The 21,163-nt window shown below is 37.7% G+C and overlaps 1 protein-coding gene across 3 annotated transcripts in view; it reads left to right on the plus strand.

Annotated features, from left to right (window-relative positions):
- Positions 1–21,163, plus strand: part of LOC150078548 (uncharacterized) — a 732,675-nt gene that overhangs the window by 307,539 nt on the left and 403,973 nt on the right. For all 3 annotated transcript variants that reach the window (XM_090384778.1, XM_090384777.1, XM_090384779.1), the window contains exons 12-13: positions 4,954–5,037; positions 9,891–9,986. In XM_090384778.1, coding sequence (XP_090240904.1) covers positions 4,954–5,037; positions 9,891–9,986 — 180 coding nt within the window. The remainder of the gene's footprint in view (positions 1–4,953; positions 5,038–9,890; positions 9,987–21,163) is intronic.

Raw genomic sequence — 21,163 nt, forward strand, 5'->3', positions numbered from 1 at the left:
AGGCCATATTGCTCCGGAGATATGCGGTGGCCATTCCCTGACCTTTCTGCATCCTCCGTATTTGGTGGTCACGGGCTTGAACCCCGGTCTAATCAAGAAGCGTGTGTTATTCAATGCTGCTGCTGCCCACCTGGCTACGGAGGTGCCGAAAGATGTTGGTGATGAATTACTCAGCTAAAATTAAAAGCCTGCCTACTCATCCTGTTTGGCCACTCCTGCATGATCCTCAGTGGAATGCCCGCTATACAAATAAACCCAGAACAATTCAGCCTGCTGGTATCAGACTGCAGATTCTAGCTGAAAGCTGGAACATCCAATTTGATAATATCCTCAGAGAATCAAAAGATCCAGATCCACCATGGACTACCTTCATACTTTCTTCTAATGAATACTTTGAGTAATGCTGTAAAGGTTCCATAGCAAAAGATTAACATCCAACAACTACTGTATGCTCATACACAAAAGTACTCCCAATTCACAAAGATCTATACTGATGGTTCAGAGTCTGACAATCAAATGGGTGCAGCTGCTGTCTTCCATAATTCATCTGTCTCGTTTTCACTTCCAGCCGAATGTAGCAGTTATACCGCTGAGCTTCATGCCATTAAGCTTGCTCTGAAAAATATCTCACTGCTGTCAATAAATAAAAGTATAATATATACTGATTCACAAAGTGCTTTTTTAGCTTTGAAAGGCACTTACTCACCTAACAATCCTTTATTAAAACTCATAAGACATAAGCTGATGCAGCTTCATGAGCATCAACAAACTTATCTTTTCTTGGATCCTGGGCCACAGTGGTATTCCAGAAAATGAATGTGCGGATGATGCTGCAAAGCACCCTTCCAGCATAGCCTCAACAAATGATCTAGTCCCATATCCTGATTATAGACACAAAATACGGAGATCATGCATGGAACAATGGACACTTCTGTGGAAAATGCAAACAAATAACAAGTTATTTCAAATAAAACCCGAACCACAATTATGGACTTCTAGCCTTTGTAAAAATAGAAAAGAAGTAGTAATCTTAGCCAGAATCCAAATAGGTCACACTCACCTCACCCATCTATATCTGCTTACAGGGAATGATCTTGCTCAGTGTGCGCACTGCTCGCAACCACTTACAATAAAACATATACTTCTTGAATGTAACTTGTTTGACAATGCCTGAAGAACGGCTTTTAGTTTCATTTCAGATCTGCAACAACCTCTGTTTCTCAATAGCATCATAGGTAAAGAAGCAAATCTTTCTGAATTCTTTTTCTATTTAAAACAAATTCAAATGTACGACCATTTCTAACTGCTGTACAAGCAGTTCCTATATGTAAAGTCAGTTGATTTGAGAGGTGCAATATGGCCTAAGTTGCCCTTACACCAGAAAACACCACAACAACATCTAAGCTCATGACTGACCAGACACTCCTGGAATCATAGCTGAAGGCCCAACCTGACCCTATACCTATCCAATCCACCACAAAACCTTGAGTGCATGAAGACATTGTGCCAAAGTTTAAAATAAATGCTGCTAAAATCACAGAATATACTAAAATATGATGATGAATTTCATAAAAACAATGATGAATAATTTACTAAAATCTTTCCAATATACTGTCATTGGTCCTTGAGCTTGTCACAGACATTCTCTCTGATATGCCAGATAAGCTGTACTTGCTACCTGGGAGTCTAAAATGCTGGTGGAACCGATATTCGGGTGACAATCAAGTCAAGTGGACCCAATTTTGGCGAAGTCCGGACAGTCTGTGACAGCCATATCCTCTGCTTGCACCTTCACGATGGTGGGACTGTTAGTAATCCTGGGTATAACCTCCATGCATAAGCACACTGTTTGTGACCACCCAGGTGTGAACCAACGTAAATAGGGGTTGAGGTGTGCCGCCAACACCACATGGAGGAATGTCACCCCTCTTTTAACAGGCAATACTGGACGGTAGATGATCTCATCAACCGGTGCAATACCACCAATTTGCTTATTGGAGGCTTGAAGTTGTGGAACCCATGTTTAGTCTCTAGAGCTAAGTTCTAGTCAACCCTTCCCTATCTCTTCCATCATGCAGTATGACTAATTACTTTTGAGGTTATGATGGACATCATGGCAAGATCCAATCTTCCTTACATTTCGAGAATACAGCTCTAAAACGGTGTTCGCAGGCCGGCCGCTAGTTAGTACACAAAGGGTGCCTCCGTGGGCAGGAGCAGCAGTGCGTAGCACACGCTTCTTGATTAGACCGGGGTTCTAGATTAGACTAACTGATCTAGAAGCCTCCTAAAGTGTTACCAATCTTGCTAATTCTACTCTGCCAAATAGCGACTGGAGGGAGTCAGAGTAGTGTGTATGCTGGGGGACATTGTCGAGGCCACGTTATGACAAGGATCTGGGTATATTCTTACCATGTGTACGCCATATCCAAAAATTTGATTACGTCATACAGCATATCCCATCCCCACACTTTTTCTTACTATTGAATACGCCATGAATTGTCAGACTAATAGAGTAAGCTTATCTGCAAAAAGATCTAAGCCTCCCAAACATTTCCTAGTTCATTTCACAAATATATGTGGCCTCAATTCTAATATCAACGATGTCCATTTCCACTTGCAGTCTGCCAAACCCAATGTTCTTTTTCTGACAGAATCTGTTATCGGTTGATTCAATTACTGCTCATCTCAGATCCCCAAATTATTTGCTGTATGATTCCTTTCCCCTCAAAAGTGGTACTTGTACATGTCTGTTCCGGCATTCCCTGTCAGAGACTTGGTAATTTGGAATCTCCTCTTTTTGATATTCTCTGGCTCAAAATCTCTCTACCTCATTGTGTCAAATTCATCTGTTGTCTCTACCATTCTCCCAACTCCACTAATCACTTGGAGCTCATTGACTTCTTCTCTTTGCAACTTGACTTTCTCCGGTCCAACTTTCCCAAACCTTGGTTGTCCAATAAATGTGCTAAGGTTGTTCAAGAGAAGTACGTTGCATATCGTAATTGGCTTGTTTCCAATTCTTTAGTTTAATTTCCTGCCTACACCAAAGCTCGCAACAATTATAAAGCAGTCATTAACAAGTCCAAACTAGATTTTGAACAGGCTACGAGTAGAAAACTTGCTTCTTGCCCTAATGCTAATGGTAGCCTAGCATTCTGGTCTCTTGCCAAAGCTATTGGCTGCAACTTTTGCCCATCTCTGCTCCCACCTCTGTCAAAACCAGATGGTTCTGTTGTCACTTCAGCCAAGGATAAAGCTGACTTGCTAGCATCCCATTTTTCTACCAACTCGTGTATTAATGATCTTGGTAAAACACTTTCCACCATTCCCAACACGCTCCTTTCAGTGCCTTGTGATCTTCCATCAAAAGGATGTCAGAAGGATTTTGACGAATCTTGATGCTAAGAAAGCTCCAGGTCCTGATGGTATTTCTTCACTTGTTCTCAAAACCTGTACTCCTGAACTTACTCCTCTTCTTTTCTGCCTTTTTTCACTTTCTTATTCCAAAGGTGTTTTTCCTTCTACTTGGAAAAATGCTCATCTCCAGCCAGTTCCTAAAAAGGGTGACAAATCCCCCCCCATCTAATTATTGTCCCATTGCAATTACTTCTACTCTTTCTAAAGTAATGGGGAAATCAATTAACCGCCAACTCAAACTACCTAGAAACCTTCCGTCTGATCGACAATCACCAGTATGGATTCTGTCAGTGTCGATCCACTGGTGATATTCTGGCTTATGTTATGGACAAATTCAATGGAAAAGTTTGGGGAAACACAAGCAGCTGCTATTGACATCTCACAGGCTTTCGATCGTGTTTGGCATAAAGGTCTTCTAAACAAGCTTCCATCTTATGGTTTGCCAACTGTTTTTAGTAATTGGTTATCCAGTTTTCTCTCTGATCGCCCACTGAGAGTGATGGTAGATGGCTCTCTGTCTTCTAATTTCACCACTAATGCTGGTGTCCCCTGAGTTGTTAGATATGTTTGTTCTATTCTATTTAAATATATTTCCACAATAAGACCACTCAGACTTAGTGCCATAGGTTTAAAATACACTTTAAAATATCAGTGTAAATACACCTTAGTGAACTCATGAAAAACTACATGAGTAGTGTAAAGGCATCGATTTAATTGTATCTCATATTGTGACTACTTTCACGGGTTACCACGTATTGCACTAACCTGAATAAGTAATGCTTCACTAATAGAGAAGACTATCGTTACTTATTCTCAGTGGGCACCACCACCCAGACTGCACAGTTTCAAGACTTATTGGCCTAGCCTCGGTGGGTGGGCAGGTACCCTGGTGTTGCAGTCATAACTGGTTGTGAAGGCAGTCACAATATGAGATACAATTAAATCAATGTCATTACACTACTTAGGTAGTTTTCATTATGAGTTTACTATGGTGTATTTACACCGATATTTTATAGTGTATTTTAAATTCATAATATATTAGGCCTTGAAAATTTATATTTTATTTAAGTATTAACTTTCACACCTTTTGGCATCACTCATATTGTGGAAATAACTTCACAACTGGGTTGGCATGATTGCAACACTAGGGTACCTGCCCACCCACCGACAATAGGCCAACAAGCCTTGAAACGGTTCTGTCTGGGTGGCAGTGCCCACTGAGAATAAGTAACAAAAGTTTTCTCTATTAGTGAAACGCTACTTATTTGAGGTAGTGCAATACATAGTAACTCGTTGTGAAGGTAGTCACAATATGAGATAAAATTAAATCGATGCCATTACACTACTTATGTAGTTTTTCATTAGGAGTTCACTAAGGTGTATCTACACTGATATTTTATAGTGTGTTTTAAACTCATAATATATTATGCCTCGAGCAATTATATTTTATTTAGTTATTGTTTTGTGTACATTCATGGTTCTTCTACTTTTTATCAACAATAATAAAGGTAAATATGAAAATTTTTTTTGAAGATAGAAGAATTGACAAAGACTATTAGAGAAAAGCAAGAAGAATTAAAATTGGAAGTTCTTACATATGGACAAAATGCTGAAATGGTAAGAATGAAGATTACCATATGTGATTTGAAGAACTGCATTTTAGAATCGGTGTATTGTATTTGTCTCTGTTAATGGCTTCTTTCATTATTATTATGTAATTTATTTCTCTTTATTAAACTTGAATAAGGAAAATTTGGAATTTTCACTTTTATATTATAATAACAGAAGAATTCTGAAACTTTTTAACAATTAGTGATGGTAATGATGATTACTCAATAATTTAAAGTTGGATATATGGTATATAGCTGGCATAATTTTCCAAATCTGGAAATCAGAAATTTGAATTGCTCATTTCCTGATTTCAACTAATAATTACATAATATATGCAAAGACTAAAGTTATGCTTACATCTAGATTCATGTATCAGAACTGTATTAGAAACTTATATAAATGTAGGAGGTAAATCACTTGTTTACATATACAGTAGAGCATCAGTTATCTGGAATAATTGATGTCAGACCTCTTCCGGATAGCGCAATTTTCCAGATAATTTTTCCGGCCAGATTAAATTTATTTAATCTTACTGGAAAAGTTATCTAAAGATTAAATAAATTTAATCTTACCTTATGATTAAATTAAATAAGGTTAATCATATACCAATCATGGAAGACAGAAACATCCATCCAGGCATTTTTATGATTTTTATACAAAACAGAAAAATTAGAAAGGTTTTTAAATGCTCTAGGTTTTTTCGACTTACTGATAACGAGCACGGACAATCTGTGCGTTCCAGTGACATTTGCACACACAGCAATTATAACTTGCTCTTTTCTCCTCTTAAAACTCAATGCAGGCATTTTTCTTTTAGTGGCTAGAGTTTTTCTCAGTTTTTATATAATAAGCCCATCTCATCAACATTATAAACGTTTTCTTTCTCATAATTTGCTATAACTGAAGCAAACTTACTTTTCAAAGACACCGCTGCCAATTTGTCTGCAAAAAGTTTCTTGCCTTGAATATCTGGTTCACGTATACCCTGTCTCGATTTAAAGTTTTTCAGCCAACCTGTTCTTGCCTTAAAATCTTCATTACCTATTAATTTTCGATTAAAATCCAATCTTTTTCACACAACATTGGGCCAGACCTAAACTTCGCTCTGAAGAAAACAAAAAATAATGAAGTGAGTGCACTCTCTAAAGGAAAAATGACAATGTTGTGTCTCTGTTTTAGATGCAAAATACGTTGTGTCTCTGTTTTGAATGCATAAAGGCTAATAGGAAAGCAAATAAATTATGAGAATTTGGATTAAATTTAGATAAAATTTAAGCCAAAACAAAATTAAAAAGGAGGGATATAAACTGAGGACAGAAATCATTGGATACCTACCTGGTAACGGGTTGACCCACCTTTCACCCGGGTTAAGCACAGTCACATGGCAAGGCATTGAGTCCACTAGTTCACAGAAGTGTTCCACAAGTATTTCCATCTATTCTTGCTACACCACTGTCCATAATTCCGTAGCATTCCTGGGTGGATGATCCAAAGCTCAAATGGACATTCCACAACATCCCAAAGATGAAAATAAAGAGATAAATACTGTATAATCCAGTGAAAAACTTTTAATAACAAATGGTATGAAGCTTTCAGGGTTAAATGGGCTCCTTCATCAGCAAATTCTAATGGCATAAAGACATTAGAGACAAAATTTAACAGATACAGAGTTGTGCGTGCAGTGATGCATGTATTGACACAAGATTAAACATTCAACTACTAGATTGCTGCTCATTGTTGTTGCATGAATGTGTGTGGATTTTTTTTTGCCAGCGTTTATCCAGTTTCAAGATAGTTGCCTCCAAGATAGGGTGTAGCCTCGTGCCCTTGCAGCGATTCATAGTTCTTGAATTGCATGATATGTTAAGCGACTCTAGCCAGAGGCAGTGGCAAAGTGTCGGGACAATCACTTCATAATCTGACTTGGGGTTAAGGTCACAGTGGATCGACCAGAAGTGTTCCGCAATTGCGGATTGGTCAGTCTCACCAAGGTGAATTGACCTGTCATGCTCTGCAAGGCAGTCTTGAAGGTGACCGATGCTCGGCAGGGTTCATGTCCAGTGAATGGGGAGGCCATTCTATGGTGGTAAATCTGTGGAATGCTCCTCGAAACGTTCTAGTCACCACAGCTCTGTGGAGAGGCACATTGTCCTGCTGGAAGATTCCATTGCTCTGAAGGTGCACAATGACCATGAACGGATGCAGATGGTCTGCTAGGATGGACACCTAACCTGGACCATCAGAGATGCATCTACATGTACCAGAGGTCCCAGAATGTGCTAGTTGAACACGCCGCAGACCATTACCGACCGTTCACCTGCCTGAACAGTTCCTTATTGATATGACGGGTGCATAGCTTCGTGCGGTTTCTGCCACATACGCACCCTCCTATCCACTCAAAATAAATGGAAACGTGACTCTTCAGAACAGGAGACTTCTCCAATCAACCAAGGTCCGGTGCTGATGTTTTTTCATTGTGTTAGCAATGGGACTCTTGAGGGTGGGTGGCTCCCACCCACCCTCAAGAGTCCCATTGAGAATGTTATTCCACAATGAGATGTTATTCCGGAAATGGCATATTCCTGATACACTCTTGATACTGTCAAACTGGGATGGTGCAATTTCTGTACCACCTCAGCAATAGAGTGACTCATGCTTTGGGCACCCACTATCTAATACACGAAAAGATTAAATACCAGTTTGTTAGAAATTAAAGTAACAGAAAACTATATACTGTGGTGCAGTCTGTAAGACCACAAGTAGAATTTAAAAATTAATTACCCAAAACATTGTGTCAGCTTGTTCCAAATTTGTGAGTAGTCTGAAAGCCCACACTATAACCATTTAAGGATTAAAGTTACAAGAACTGTTGTTGTTGTCAAGAAATTTCAAGTAACCTGTAGAATAAATTAAAACATGGTGTGATTCTGTGCCAATTGAAGTAACTTATTGTAAATACAACCACTGCTGAGAGGACTCATTGACAGGGAATCTCTAAATAAAGACCATACTACATCTCACAAAGTTATAATATATATGGAGGTGAGAGGCAATAAATGTGAGAAATGTTTTTGTTTAATATTAATCTACATTGTTTCCGAAATAATATTTTGCAGAGCACTGAAAAACTTCAGTATTTTGCTTTACTAATCCTGTCTTGCATCCTTTTTAAGCTATTTCATTTGAAGAATATGTAAGTTTTAAAAATAAAATGTTCTGTTTTATTTTTCAGATGTTTTATTAACCAACAATTTTTGAGATGTTTATTGTCGCTTTCCAATTACTTAGGAAACCTTGATTAGTATAAAAGCTAAATTTTATAAAACTTAATAAAACCAATGGCAGCCAAACATAAATTCCTTTTAAAAAAAAAATGCCCCCTTCTCATCTAGCCACAAGTGAATGCAAGGATTATTTTAATCCAAGTCTTTCTAGCCAGTTTTATTGCAATGGAAAATTCTGGTTCCACAAGCCTTTTATTATAGGAATATTCATTTTATTATTTGTTATAGTTGTATTTGTTTATTTATATTTTTTCAGACCACAAAATACACTTTTTCCCCTTGCAAAATGTTGCCATAAATTCCCCTGTGACTTATGGTCTGAAGCTGTACTAGATGCATGCAATGATATCTTTAGCCACAGCTAAAGATATCACTGCATGATAAGAGAGTATGATCTAAATATCCAGGTGTCCTAAAAAGCTTTTATTTCTGTGACCATTTCAGATCATACAGAGCAGAGGCACAAAAAGTACAGCTGCTGAATTAAACATGGATAACTCCGTGTTGTTCATGAAGGCCTTAGTCAAATGCAGCCATTGGACATTCAATTAACAAACTCTTTGAAGTATTCATGTGTGAGTGAACCTATATATAGATGGAGGCTCTAAATCATAATTTGATACCAACAGGATCATGCACTCTGAAGAGAATGAAATTTCAGATCATTACATCAGTAATGATGGGTGACAGTACAGACACTGTGTTAATAGCATTATATGATGAGGGAAAGCTTTGTTTTACATTCAACATTTTTATATATATATATATATATATATATATATATATATATATATATATTGAAATACATGAATTTGTATTTCAATATATTTCTCAAAATTTGCTTTCTTTCGAAAGAAAGCAAATTTTGAGAAAAATTGTACATCCTATTCTCTGGAAAATGCAGTATTTATTCATTTAATTTTTATTTTCCATAATAGTTTTTCTTGCCAAGTTCCTTTGCTTCTTAATTTTCTGAGTGTAGTTTTTGTCGAGAAGGCACTTCTTCAACTGCTAGTGAGTGCACGAAAAACAAACAACAAGCATGTTATTCATAAATCAACTTTTTAGTGATAGGAATAAAGGCAAGTACTAATTTAAAATGGATAACTTTAAAAGTTTATTCTTAATTCATAATTCAGGTTGCTTTCTAGTAATTTCGTAATAAATGCTCCCAAATGCCAATTCAGTGACAAGGATTTGGTCTTAATTGTTTAGTAACTTTGGAATACAAATAAAAGAAGTGCATATATATGAGCCTTTCATTTTTATTGGATATTGAATTATGGAATGACATCCGCACAAGATGAAAGGAAATTATTTTTATTTTCTTTGTTATTTTAATTTCTTTGTAATATATGTTTTGGGCTGATTATGTGTCCTGTAGGCTATGTGCTGCAATGTTCATAATGAATGTTATATGGTATGCATACAACATGCTATACAACAACTACAGCTTACAAATGCTAATTTTAATATATATATATAAATTCTTATAATGAATTTTAAATATTTCTGTATACAACTTTTGACTAGTTCTGTTTTAAGATATGTATTAAAGCATGCCAACTCTTATAGGCCTGGGAACAGAGTTATCAAATGATAGAATCAGCTGTCAGAAGTCATGCAGAAACAGAACTACAAGATTTACAAACAAATCAATATTGTATTCAGGTATTTCCTCTAATTTAATATAATCACTTTTTTAAGAAACAGCAAATGATTAGTTTTAGTACTAAATTGGCATAATGATGCAAAGGAGCATAAATCATGTAACACCTGCCATCAAAAAATATGTATACAAGGCTCAGTCAAAAAGGTAGTGAATCTTTCAAACAATTAATTTTATTTAATATAATTTCCTAAAACCACACCTGTTCCATTATGCCTATCAAAACATTTTTGTGAGATTTCTTTTCTGAATGATTTTAAGCAGTCTATTGTGTTTGTTGGATTTCTTGAATTGACTTAAATTGTTTTCCTTTTCTGCACTGTTTTAATTTTTGGAATAGCCAAAAGGTGTGTGGAGCCAGATCAGTAGAATAAAATGGGTGCAGCATGACAGGAATGTTTTTGTTAGTTAAAATATTAGTTTTGGGTATATTCACTGGAATTCTGGTTGTTACAGTGTTGTGGCTTCAGCAGCACAACTCAGACGTTGTTAGATTGAGGGTTTATTGAAACAATGTTCTTCCCTTGCCCACTGGAATCTCTTCCATTTTACGCCAAGCATTAGCATTAGTAGAGTCATACGATGCAAGAAAGCAAGCTGATACAGCATCAGCAAAAAAAAAAAAAAACCTTTCCCATTTCATCTAATGTTTGTCTAGTTCTGCCTTGAGTTTATTTAAGCTATCAACTACTACGACAGATGGAAGTTTCTTCCAGCAATCAACCACCCGCTGACTAAAGGCAAATTTCCACACATCTATTCTACAACTATCTTTCCTCAATTTGAATTTATGTCACCTCAGGCGATTAATTTGGGAAAGAGGAAGAATCCCATCAGCACATTGAGCATGCTCAAACAATTCAAGGCCTTATACACTTCAATCGGATCACCTCACAGGTGCCTAGTCTCCAGTCACTAATTTGCAAAACTTAAGCCTTTCTTCGTAAGAGCAACCCTTTTTCCATTCACTAACCTTGTTGCCCTTCTCTGTACTCTTTCCAGCAGCTCTACATCAGGTATCATTAACAAGACATCTTGCAGACCGTGTCAACTGCTCAGAAAACTTCATATCTGACTGCACAATTACCACCAGGTCTTTTTTTCATTCACCACTACTTTGAGTGTAGTACCACACAGCTGATACGTTACTCTGAGGTTACTGTTACCCATATGCAGTACTTTACATTTGTCAATGTTAAACTTCAGTTGCCACCTCTCAGCCCATCTGCTCAACTTTTCTAGATCCTGTTGCAGTAGCATAGTGTCATTAGTGTCTTTAACAACCCTGCCAAACTTCGTATCATCTGCAAACTTAGACATTAAACCTAATATACCATCATCAGGACCGCCATAAGTGGGTAGGCGAGGTAAGCATTGCATACGGGTGGCAGTTCAAGAGGGTGTCAAAAAGAGTTTTTGACATATACAAGTGGGACCTCTGTTTAATTAATGAACTTTTAGCGATATGCACAATATCACATGTTCTTTCATTTCGCTCAAAATGTTTCATAATTTCGTTTTTTTTTTTTTTTTCCCCTTTATCAACAGAGGCAGACTGGCCTTACCGGGGAAGCCCTTTTGGGCTGGAGGCCGGTGTGATTTTGGCCATAAACACTTGTATAAGGCTGCTACAAATTTTCCCTATTAAGAATTTTTGACAATCTATTGATATTGCTTTTCTTTTTCTCTCTGAATCTGTAGTATCTTCACCAGCACACTTCTGAGAAGGCATGCTTGATACACATGAAGCTGCCCACTTGTAGCAACTGAATAAACAAAGCTGTAAAGACAGAAACACACTATTATCACCTCTCACTAGCTCACATTTTACTAAAAACACATTTCTGGAGGTCACTACCATAAAACAATAAAAACAATTTCCAGTTGCATTCCTGCTAGTGGAATCTGTTTTAAACGGGTAGTAAACTATCTAATTGCGTTTGCGATAATACCGACAGCTGGAATTTTGGGTTTTTACGTTATTATAGTGAAATGTGTTTTCACCTTACTGAAATCTTCAATCATATTAAAAAACATAAATACATTTTCAGAAACTTCTCTTCATTCAGTTCGGGTGATTCCAGAGTTCAACTGGCATGTCTTGTAAACACAAAGGCAAATCGTACATAAGCAAATTTGGTTCGTGTTATATACGATATCGTTCCCCAATTTATAAATAGTGTATGATCGAATTTGTGTAGTGTAAACACGTGTTATATGAGGACTGACCGTACTATATACTGTATTTTAATTTTTTATCAGGGTAAGTATTTCAGTATTTTTTGTGTTACCATGTGCAACTTATTTGTTAGCATATGCTTAAAGCTTCGATTCTTTATACGATTTCAATATTTTAGCATTGCTTATAAATATCACGAAACTTACCCCCTAATCCATATGCTTAAAATATAACGAAGAGTTATATTTTAAGCATACGGATTAACTTCTTCATTTTAATTTCTTCATACCTAAGCTGTATTGCCCTACAGATATTGCCCTATATGTCTGTACATCTACATGCACAGATTTATAGGTCTGTGCATGTAGATGTGGTCATCCTGGCACACACAAAGAACCTTGAAGGTGCACTCAATGCTGTAAACAAATTCCCTACTTGATAAAATTGTTCTATAATTATTAGCTTCACAAGTTCTGATTGTAATTGGGCCTCTGATGTCGGTAATTTCCAGATTTTGGGTTATGAGAGTGAGCAAACAGCAGGTTAGACAAAAAAACTATATTTAATAATTCATATTTAATGCTTCTTAAATTCTTTTTCACTACCCTTAAGCTGTATGAAGAAATTCTTCTTTGCTACCCTTAAAGATAATATTACAATATATTTTTAAAAACGATTTTACGGATACTTTTCCAAATGTGTAGCAGTTGCATTAAGAATTTTTCTAACTTTACCAGTTTCAACTGCCTCAGGTGAGCGGAGTTTTTCAAAATTAAAATGAATCAAAAATTATTTATGATCGACAATGTCTCAAGAAGTACTTTCTAATTTGGCAATAATTTCAATAGAAAATGACCTTTTGGAAAAAATAAACAAATGAAATAATTAATAAATTTTTTTCATTTTTTTAACATTATAATTTTCCTTTTATTTTATTATTGTGAGAGAATACGATTACTATGATTCAGAATTTAAAGTTTGTTTCCAGAATTTCAAAATTATTTTGTTATTTTTGCTTGTTGTTTCATTATTATAGGTGAGATATTTTGTAATTCTTTTCTTTTCAATATATAAATGCTATTTTATTTTTTTAATCCAAATATTTTGGGGCAGCAAATTTGATTTCACTTACTTGTGGCCCTAACCATCATCATCAGTATCATTAATAAATATAAAAAACAATGGACACAACACAGAATCCTGGAGGATTCCATTAATAACATTAGTCCACAAAGAGCAGTCTCTATTGATTACCACTCTGTCTTCTCTCACTTAACCATCCCTTTATCCAGAGCAGCATTTTGCCTCCAATGCCACACTGTTCCAATTTGTGCAGCAGTTTTCCATGTGCAACAGTATCAAAAGCCTTCCAACAATTCCAAGTATATGATATCAAAATTATTCTTTGCATTCAGTTCCTTTGGGACCACATCATAGTATCCAATCAAATTGCTCAGACAAGACTTCCCCCTTAACAAACCCATGCTGTGTTTGAACTATAACTGAAGTCTTGTCTAGATGAGCTTGCAATTCTTCTTTAATCAGTGCCTTGGTTACTTTCCGTGGAACAGCAGTTAAACTAACAGGTCTATAAAGTATTTAGGGGCAAAGGCCTCATGTTACGAGGTAGAATGACTACCATGTAGGTTAGTGCAAATGCATTATTTTAACATAGCTATCTACCAAAGTAGTTGAATTAATTAATTAAATTGGCATCGTTTTGGTTATATCTCCTATTGTGACTGCCTTCACAACGAGTTGCCATGTTATTGTACTACCTTGAATAAATAACACTTCACCAGTGGAGAAGACTATTGTTATTTATTCTAGGAGGATACCACCACCCAGACGGCAACATTTCAAAGCAGGTCTGTAATTACCTGTGTCTCCCTTTGATCTTCCTTTGCAGATTGGGGTCACATTTGCACATTTCCAGTCCATGGGTACCTCCCTGAGTCCAAGGAAGCTGTCATAATTATGGGTAAGGGTTTACTTACTTCCTTTGGTGCCTCCTTTAATATAACTGGATAGATTCCATCCACCCCAGGTGCCTTTCTTATGTTTATCTTCAACAATTTCTCCTCCACTTTCCTCTCAGTTTTACAAAATCATCAAGCTCACTGCCACAGTTTAATTCCCCTCTGCATTCCCCTCCCTGAATGACTCCTCATGTGTGAATGCAGATGCAAAATACTCATTCAGTTTGTTAGCCACCTGAGCAGGATCCTCAACTGTTGAACGATCAATATCCAGTGGACCAATCTGATTCATCCCTTTCCTTCTTGAGTTTAAATAGGTAAAGAACTCTTTTCTGTTTTTCTTTGCATCCTTTGCCAAGGATTTCTCATAATCTGCCTTTGCCTGCCTAATCTCCTTTGTGACTTGGTTACAGACCAGCTTATATCTATCATAGGCTTCTGTGTCACATGTTAATTTATATGTATCCCGTGCATTTTTCTTCACTGTCACATGTCTAATTAGTTCATCTGACATCCATTTAGGCCTAAATCTTGAATAATATTTCTTTGTTGGTATGAAAAGCCTAGTAGCTTCCAAGATAAATACTTTGAGTATTTCCCATTTTGCATTTGCTGTTGGTAACACGATCAGTTGGTTCCACCATATAGAATGTAAATACTGTCTCAGACCACCATAGTCACCTTTAAGAAAGCAAAAACCCTTCCCTTTACCCCTGATGGTAATTACCTCTGAGTAAATCCCACTTCAGCACATTGTGATCACTGCCACCTAGTGGTTCCTTTATCTGCAGATTCTTAATGAATGAAGAATCACTACTGATAAGCAGATCAAGAGTATTACTCCCTCTAGTTGCCTCCCAAACATGCTTCTGTAGAAAACAATCATCCAATAAATCCATGAAAGCCTTGCTAGTGTGTGAGTGACCAACCCACAAATTCCAGTCAAATATCTGGAAAATTAAAATCCCCCATTACTAGGGGATTTACTGGCCCACTCTATTTCTCTGCACAATTGCTCATTATACTCGTCAGATTCATTAGGCCTATAACACACACCTACTCTCATTTTTCCTTTCCCAGTGCTTATGTTACACCAAACTTCTACCCATATGCAGTACTTTGCATTTGTCAAGGTTAAACTTCAGTTGCCACTTCTTAGCCCATCTGCCCAAATTATCTAGATCCTGTTGCAGTAGCACACTGCCATTACTGTCATTAACAACTCTGCCATCCTTTGTATCATCTGCAAACTTCGACACTAAGCCTGATATACTTTCATCAATATCATTGAAAAATATACAAAACAACATTGGACCGAACACCGAACCCTGTGGGACTCCACTAATAACATTAGTCCAAGAAGAGCAGCACCCATTGATTACCACCCTCTGTCTTCTTGCGCTTAACCATCCTTTTATCCATTGTAGCAACTTACCCTTAATACCATTCTGCTCCAATTTGTACAAAAGTTTTCATGCGCAACAGTGTCAAAAGCTTTCCTGAAATCCAAATATATGATATCAAAATTATTTTTTGTATCCAGTTCCTTTGTAACCACATCATAATATCCTATCAAATTTGTCAGACAAGACTTTCCCTTAACAAACCCAGGCTGTGTCTGAATTATTGCTGCAGTCTTGTCTAGATGATCCTGCAATACATCTTTAACCAGCGACTCCATTATTTTATTCGGAACAAACGTTAAACTAACTGGTCTGTAATTACTTGTGTCACCCTTCGATCCCCCTTTGAATTGTGGATACATTTGCACATCTCCAGTCCATGGGAACCTCCCCTGAGTCCAAGGATGCTCTCATAATTATGGCTAAGGGTTTCCTTAGTTGCTTTGCCGCCTCCTTTAATATAACTGGATATATCCCATCCACCCCAGGTGCTTTTCTTACGTTTAACTTCAACAATTTCTCCTCCATTTTGCTCTCAGTTAATACAAAATCATTAAGTATTCTACTACAATTTGATAACCTTCTGTCATTTTCAAACCTTAATAATTCCTCACGTGTGAATGTAGATGCAAAATACTCATTCAGTTTGTTTGCTATCTGAGCAGGATCATCAACAGTCGAACCATCGATGTCAAGTGGACCAATCAGATTCATCCCCTTCCTTTTACAATTTATATAAGTAAAGAAATCCTTGCTGTTTTTCTTAGCATCTTTTGCCAAGGATTTCTCGTAATTTGCCATCGCCTGCCTAACCTCCTTTGTGACGTGATTAAAGACTAGCTTATATCTACCATACGCTTCTGAGTCGCTTGATAATTTATATGCATCCCATGCATTTTTCTTCTCTGTTACGAGTCTCATTAGTTCATTTGATAACCATTTAGGGCTAAACCTTGAACAGTATTTCTTAATAGGTATGAAACTTTTAGTAGCATCCACGATTAATTCCATGAATGCTTCCCACTTAGAATTTAATGTTGGTAACATCGTCAGTTGATCCCACTGTACAGAATTTAAAAAACTTTCTGAGACCACCATACTCACCTTTACGGAAGCAAAAACCCTTTTCCCTGATGGTAATTAAATCTTTAAGTAAATCCCCCTGTGATCACTGCCACCTAGTAGTTCCTTTATCTGCAAATTCTTAATACATGAATGATCACTGCTGATAACCAGATCAAGAGAAATCTCAACAATGTCCATTTCCACTTGCAGTCTGCCAAACCCCATGTACTTTTTCTGACAGAATCTCAGTTATTGGTTGATTCAACTACTGCTCATCTCAGATGCCCAAATTATTCGCTGTATGATTCCTTTTGCCTCAAAGGTGGTACGTGAGCATATGTCCATTCTGATATTCCCTGTCAGAGACTTGGCAATTTGGAATCTCCTCTCTTTGATCTTCTCTGGCTTAAAATCTCTCTACCTCATTGTGTCAGATTCATCTGTTGTCTCTACCGTTCTCCCAATTCCACTAATCACTTGAAGCTCTTTGACCTCCTCTCTTTGCAACTTGACATTCTCCAGTACAACTTTCCTAACAGTGAGGTAATTTTCCTTGGTGATTTTAATGTTCACAACTCCAGCTGGCTTCCGTTTTCTAGTCACCCCCCCCCAGCTGGTCGAGATGCTGAGGCTTTTGCAATTACTAATGACTTTGCACAGATTGTTCATTTACCTACAAAAATACCGGACAATCCTAATCATACAACCAATACGCTTGATCTTTTTCTCACAAACAACCCTTCTAAGTACACAGTCGAAGTGAGAGGTCCTTTAGGCATTTCAGATCACAACCTGGTGATTCTCTCTTCTCCAGGCGAACCTTTATCTCATGGCTATTCCCAACCTCGTGTTGTTTGGCATTACAAGAATGCAAAATGGGATGACCTGCGAGACTTCCTTTCCTTGGTCAGATTACAGTTTCAAAACTTCTGATGTCAACATTTGCTCAGATCGTGTCAGTGAAATTATTCTTGCAGGAATGGAATCCTTTATCCCACACTCCACTTTAAAATCTCATGCTTTATCTAAACCTTGGTTTTCCAATAAATGTGCTAAGGCTGTTCAAGAGAAGAATGTTACATATCGTAATTTGCTTGTTTCTAATTCTTCAGTTTCATTTTCTGCCTACACCAAAGCTCGCATCAATTGTAAAGCAGTTATTAATCAGTCCAAACTAGAGTTTGAAAAGGCCAAGAGTAGAAAACTTGCTTCGTGCCCTAATGGTAGCCGAGCATTCTGGTCTCTTGCCAAAGCTATCGGCCGTAACTTTTGCCCATCTCCGCTCCCACCTCTGTCCAAACCAGATGGTTCTGTTTGTCACTTCAGCCAAGGATGAAGCTGACCTGCTAGCATCCCATTTTTCTTCCATCTCATGTATTAATGATCTTGGTAAAACACCTCCAACTATTCGCAACACGTTCCATTCAATGTCTCCTGTGGTCTTCCGTCAAAAGGATATGAGAAGGATTTTGATGAATCTTGATGCTAAGAAAGCTCCAGGGCCTGGTGGTATTTCTCCACTTGTTCTCAAAACCTGTTCTCCTGACCTTACTCCTATTCTTTGCCACCTTTTTTCACTTTCTTATTCCAAAGGTGCTTTTCCTTCTGCTTGGAAATTTGCTCATATCTAGCCAGTTCCTATAATGGGTGACAAATCCCTCCCATCCAATTATCGTCCCATTGCAATTACTTCTACTCTTTCTAAAGTAATGGAGAAATCAATTACCCGCCAACTCTTAAACTACCTAGAAACCTCCCGTCTGATCAACGATCGCCAGTATGGATTCCGTCAGTGTCGATCCACTGGTGATATTCTGGCTTATGTTACCCATTTATGGACAAATTCAGTGGAAAGGTTCGGTGATACACAAGTAGTTGCTCTTGACATCTCAAAGGCTTTTGATCGCGTTTGGCATAAAGGTCTTCTAAACGAGCTTCTATCTTATGGTTTGCCAACTGTTTTTAGTAATTGGTTATCCAGTTTTCTCTCTGTTCGCTCACTGAGGGTGATGGAAGATGGCTCTCTGTCTTCTAACTTCTCCACTAATGCAGGTGTCCCCCGAGGTTCAGTTCTCTCCCCCACTCTTTTCCTCCTTGTATATTAATGACCTTCCATTGACTGGAAATCCTATCCATAGTTTTGCCGATTATAGTACATTGCATTGCACTTTCCATTTTGAGAAACCTTGTCCTGCTCAATCAGTTTCAACCTCTCGAAAATCTGCTACTAATTCCTTAAATGCCCATCTTTGGGTAATTCTCCAGTGGGGCAAAGACAACTTAGTTGATTTCAACCCTTCTAAAACTCATTCTTGTCTTATATCTCGCAAAAAGGATTCTTCTGCTCCTATGCTTATCTTTAGTGACACTCCGATTTCTATGCAAAATGATATATCTCTTTTGGGGATTACCCTGACTTCTAATCTCTCTTGGCACAAGCACATTACAAATATTGCTTCCTCTGCATCTAAAAAACTTGGTTTTCTCTTTCGATCTCGGTGTTACTTTTCTTCCAAACAGCTGCTCAATCTGTATAAATTGCAAATCCGCCCTGCCATGGAATATTGTTCCCACATCTGGTGTGGTGCCCCCAAAACCTCTCTCAGGCTTCTTGATTCCATTCAGAAGAGGGCAGTTAGGTTAATTAATGATTCATTTCTAACAGAGTCTCTCCACTCGCTTTCTCATAGACGTACTATTTCTGCTGCATGCCTCTTCTACAGATACTTCCATGGGCAATATTCTTCTGAATTGGTTTCTATAATTCCTGCTCTCTCTTTCAAAACAGTCCAAACACATGTCGCCACCAGCCAACATCCATTTACTGTCCAACTTCAAACCCACAGAACCAACTTTTCATCTTCCTCATTTATTCATTCAACTGCCGTTTTCTGGAACAACCTTCCTTCATACGTATTTCCTGAAAATTACAATCTACAGAAGTTCAAGTCCAATGTCAACAAATATCTTCTTTCATCTTCTCAACCTCCAACTCAAGCACGGTACTAAGTACTATAGGTTCTAATACCTCTCGTGTTTGGGGTTCACATAAAAAAAAAAAAAAAAAAAAGAAAGAAAGAAATTACTCTCTCTGGTTGCCTCTCAAACATGCTGCTGCAGAAAACAATCATCCAGTAAATCTACAAAAGTCTGACTAGTGTGTGAGTGACAAACCCATAAGTTCCAGTCAATATCTGGGAAGTTAAAATCCCCTATGATAAGACATTCCGATTTACTAGCCCACTCTATTTCTCTGTACAATTGTCCATGGCGCCTCCGTAGCCAGGTGGGAAGGAGTAGCAGTGCGTAGCACACGCTTCTTGATTAGACCGGTGTTCGAGCCCGTCACCACCAAATACGGAGGATGCAGAAAGGTTAAGGGAATGACCACTGAATATTCCCGGAGCAATATGGTCTTAGTTGCTAATGCTCCTAAAAACCAAATAACAAACAACAAACAAACAATTGTTCATTGTACTCATTTGAGTCATTAGGCCTATAACACACTCCTATTCTTATTTTTGCTTTCACAGTGCTTATGTCACACCAAACTGACTCATCAGTGCACTGTTCATCTATGTGAATTGGGTGCACTTCTTTTGATTTTATGTTTTTCTTAATTAACAGCATAACACCTCCTCCCTTTCTATCCTTTCTTTACACATTGTACTTCCCAAATTCCAGTTCTGCATTCCTTATCTGTGTGACATCTGCTATCTCTCTGCTATCCCAACAATATCCGCCTTTGATGTGTTGACCAACACTTCAAATTCATCAGATTTATTTACTATACTTCTAGCATTGGTATACATGCTTCTATTCCTAGTTACCCTAACACATCCCATATACCCACCTATTTCACGATGACTGCCATCCGTCCCTGACTCCCCCAACACCCCTTGCTACAGGTCGCTACTTATTCTAATAGAAGTTGTGCAGGAATCACCTTCACCTCTGCCTGCGGCTACTGTTAAACTATTAGTCCTTGTATCCCCCCAAGCTAGCAGTTTTCCTACCCACCTAACCTCGATAGCATCAGCAAATATTCTTGCACCCTTTCTATTTAAGTGTATTCCATCCCTGTAGAAGCAGTCTCTCCTGTTAACAAGTACAGACCAGGCTGAAAAAAATTATCCCTTGAGCCTTGCACAATCTTTCCAGGGCCGAATTGATCGACAAGGCTCTCATCATATACTCCCTTCTATCTTGTCTGGGCAGTATTGCAGACACTTTCAAATTTAACCCTAATTCCCGGGCGTTTTGAGTATTACTGTGATGCAGTAACACTCAAAAGAGCTTTTGATAGTGTTGCATTAGATAAAGGAGACAAGTAAGAACTAGTTAAATTCCCTCTGAGAATTTTTCTAGTTCTCCCTTCAATTCATTCAACCCAATCACTTCCCCAACAACAGATCAGGACTGACATAGTCGAGTGTTCAAGAGCTTGAGTGCAGTAGCACATACCCTTTTAGTGGACCGGAGTTCAAGCTCGTGACTGCTGAATAAGATTAGTGTTTGTATTGATGATTTATTGTAAACTCCACTGACCTGTG

The sequence above is a fragment of the Mastigoproctus giganteus genome, chromosome 11 (assembly GCF_048544385.1).
Source record: "Mastigoproctus giganteus isolate SK-2022 chromosome 11, ASM4854438v1, whole genome shotgun sequence".
Lineage (NCBI taxonomy): Eukaryota > Metazoa > Arthropoda > Arachnida > Uropygi > Thelyphonidae > Mastigoproctus > Mastigoproctus giganteus.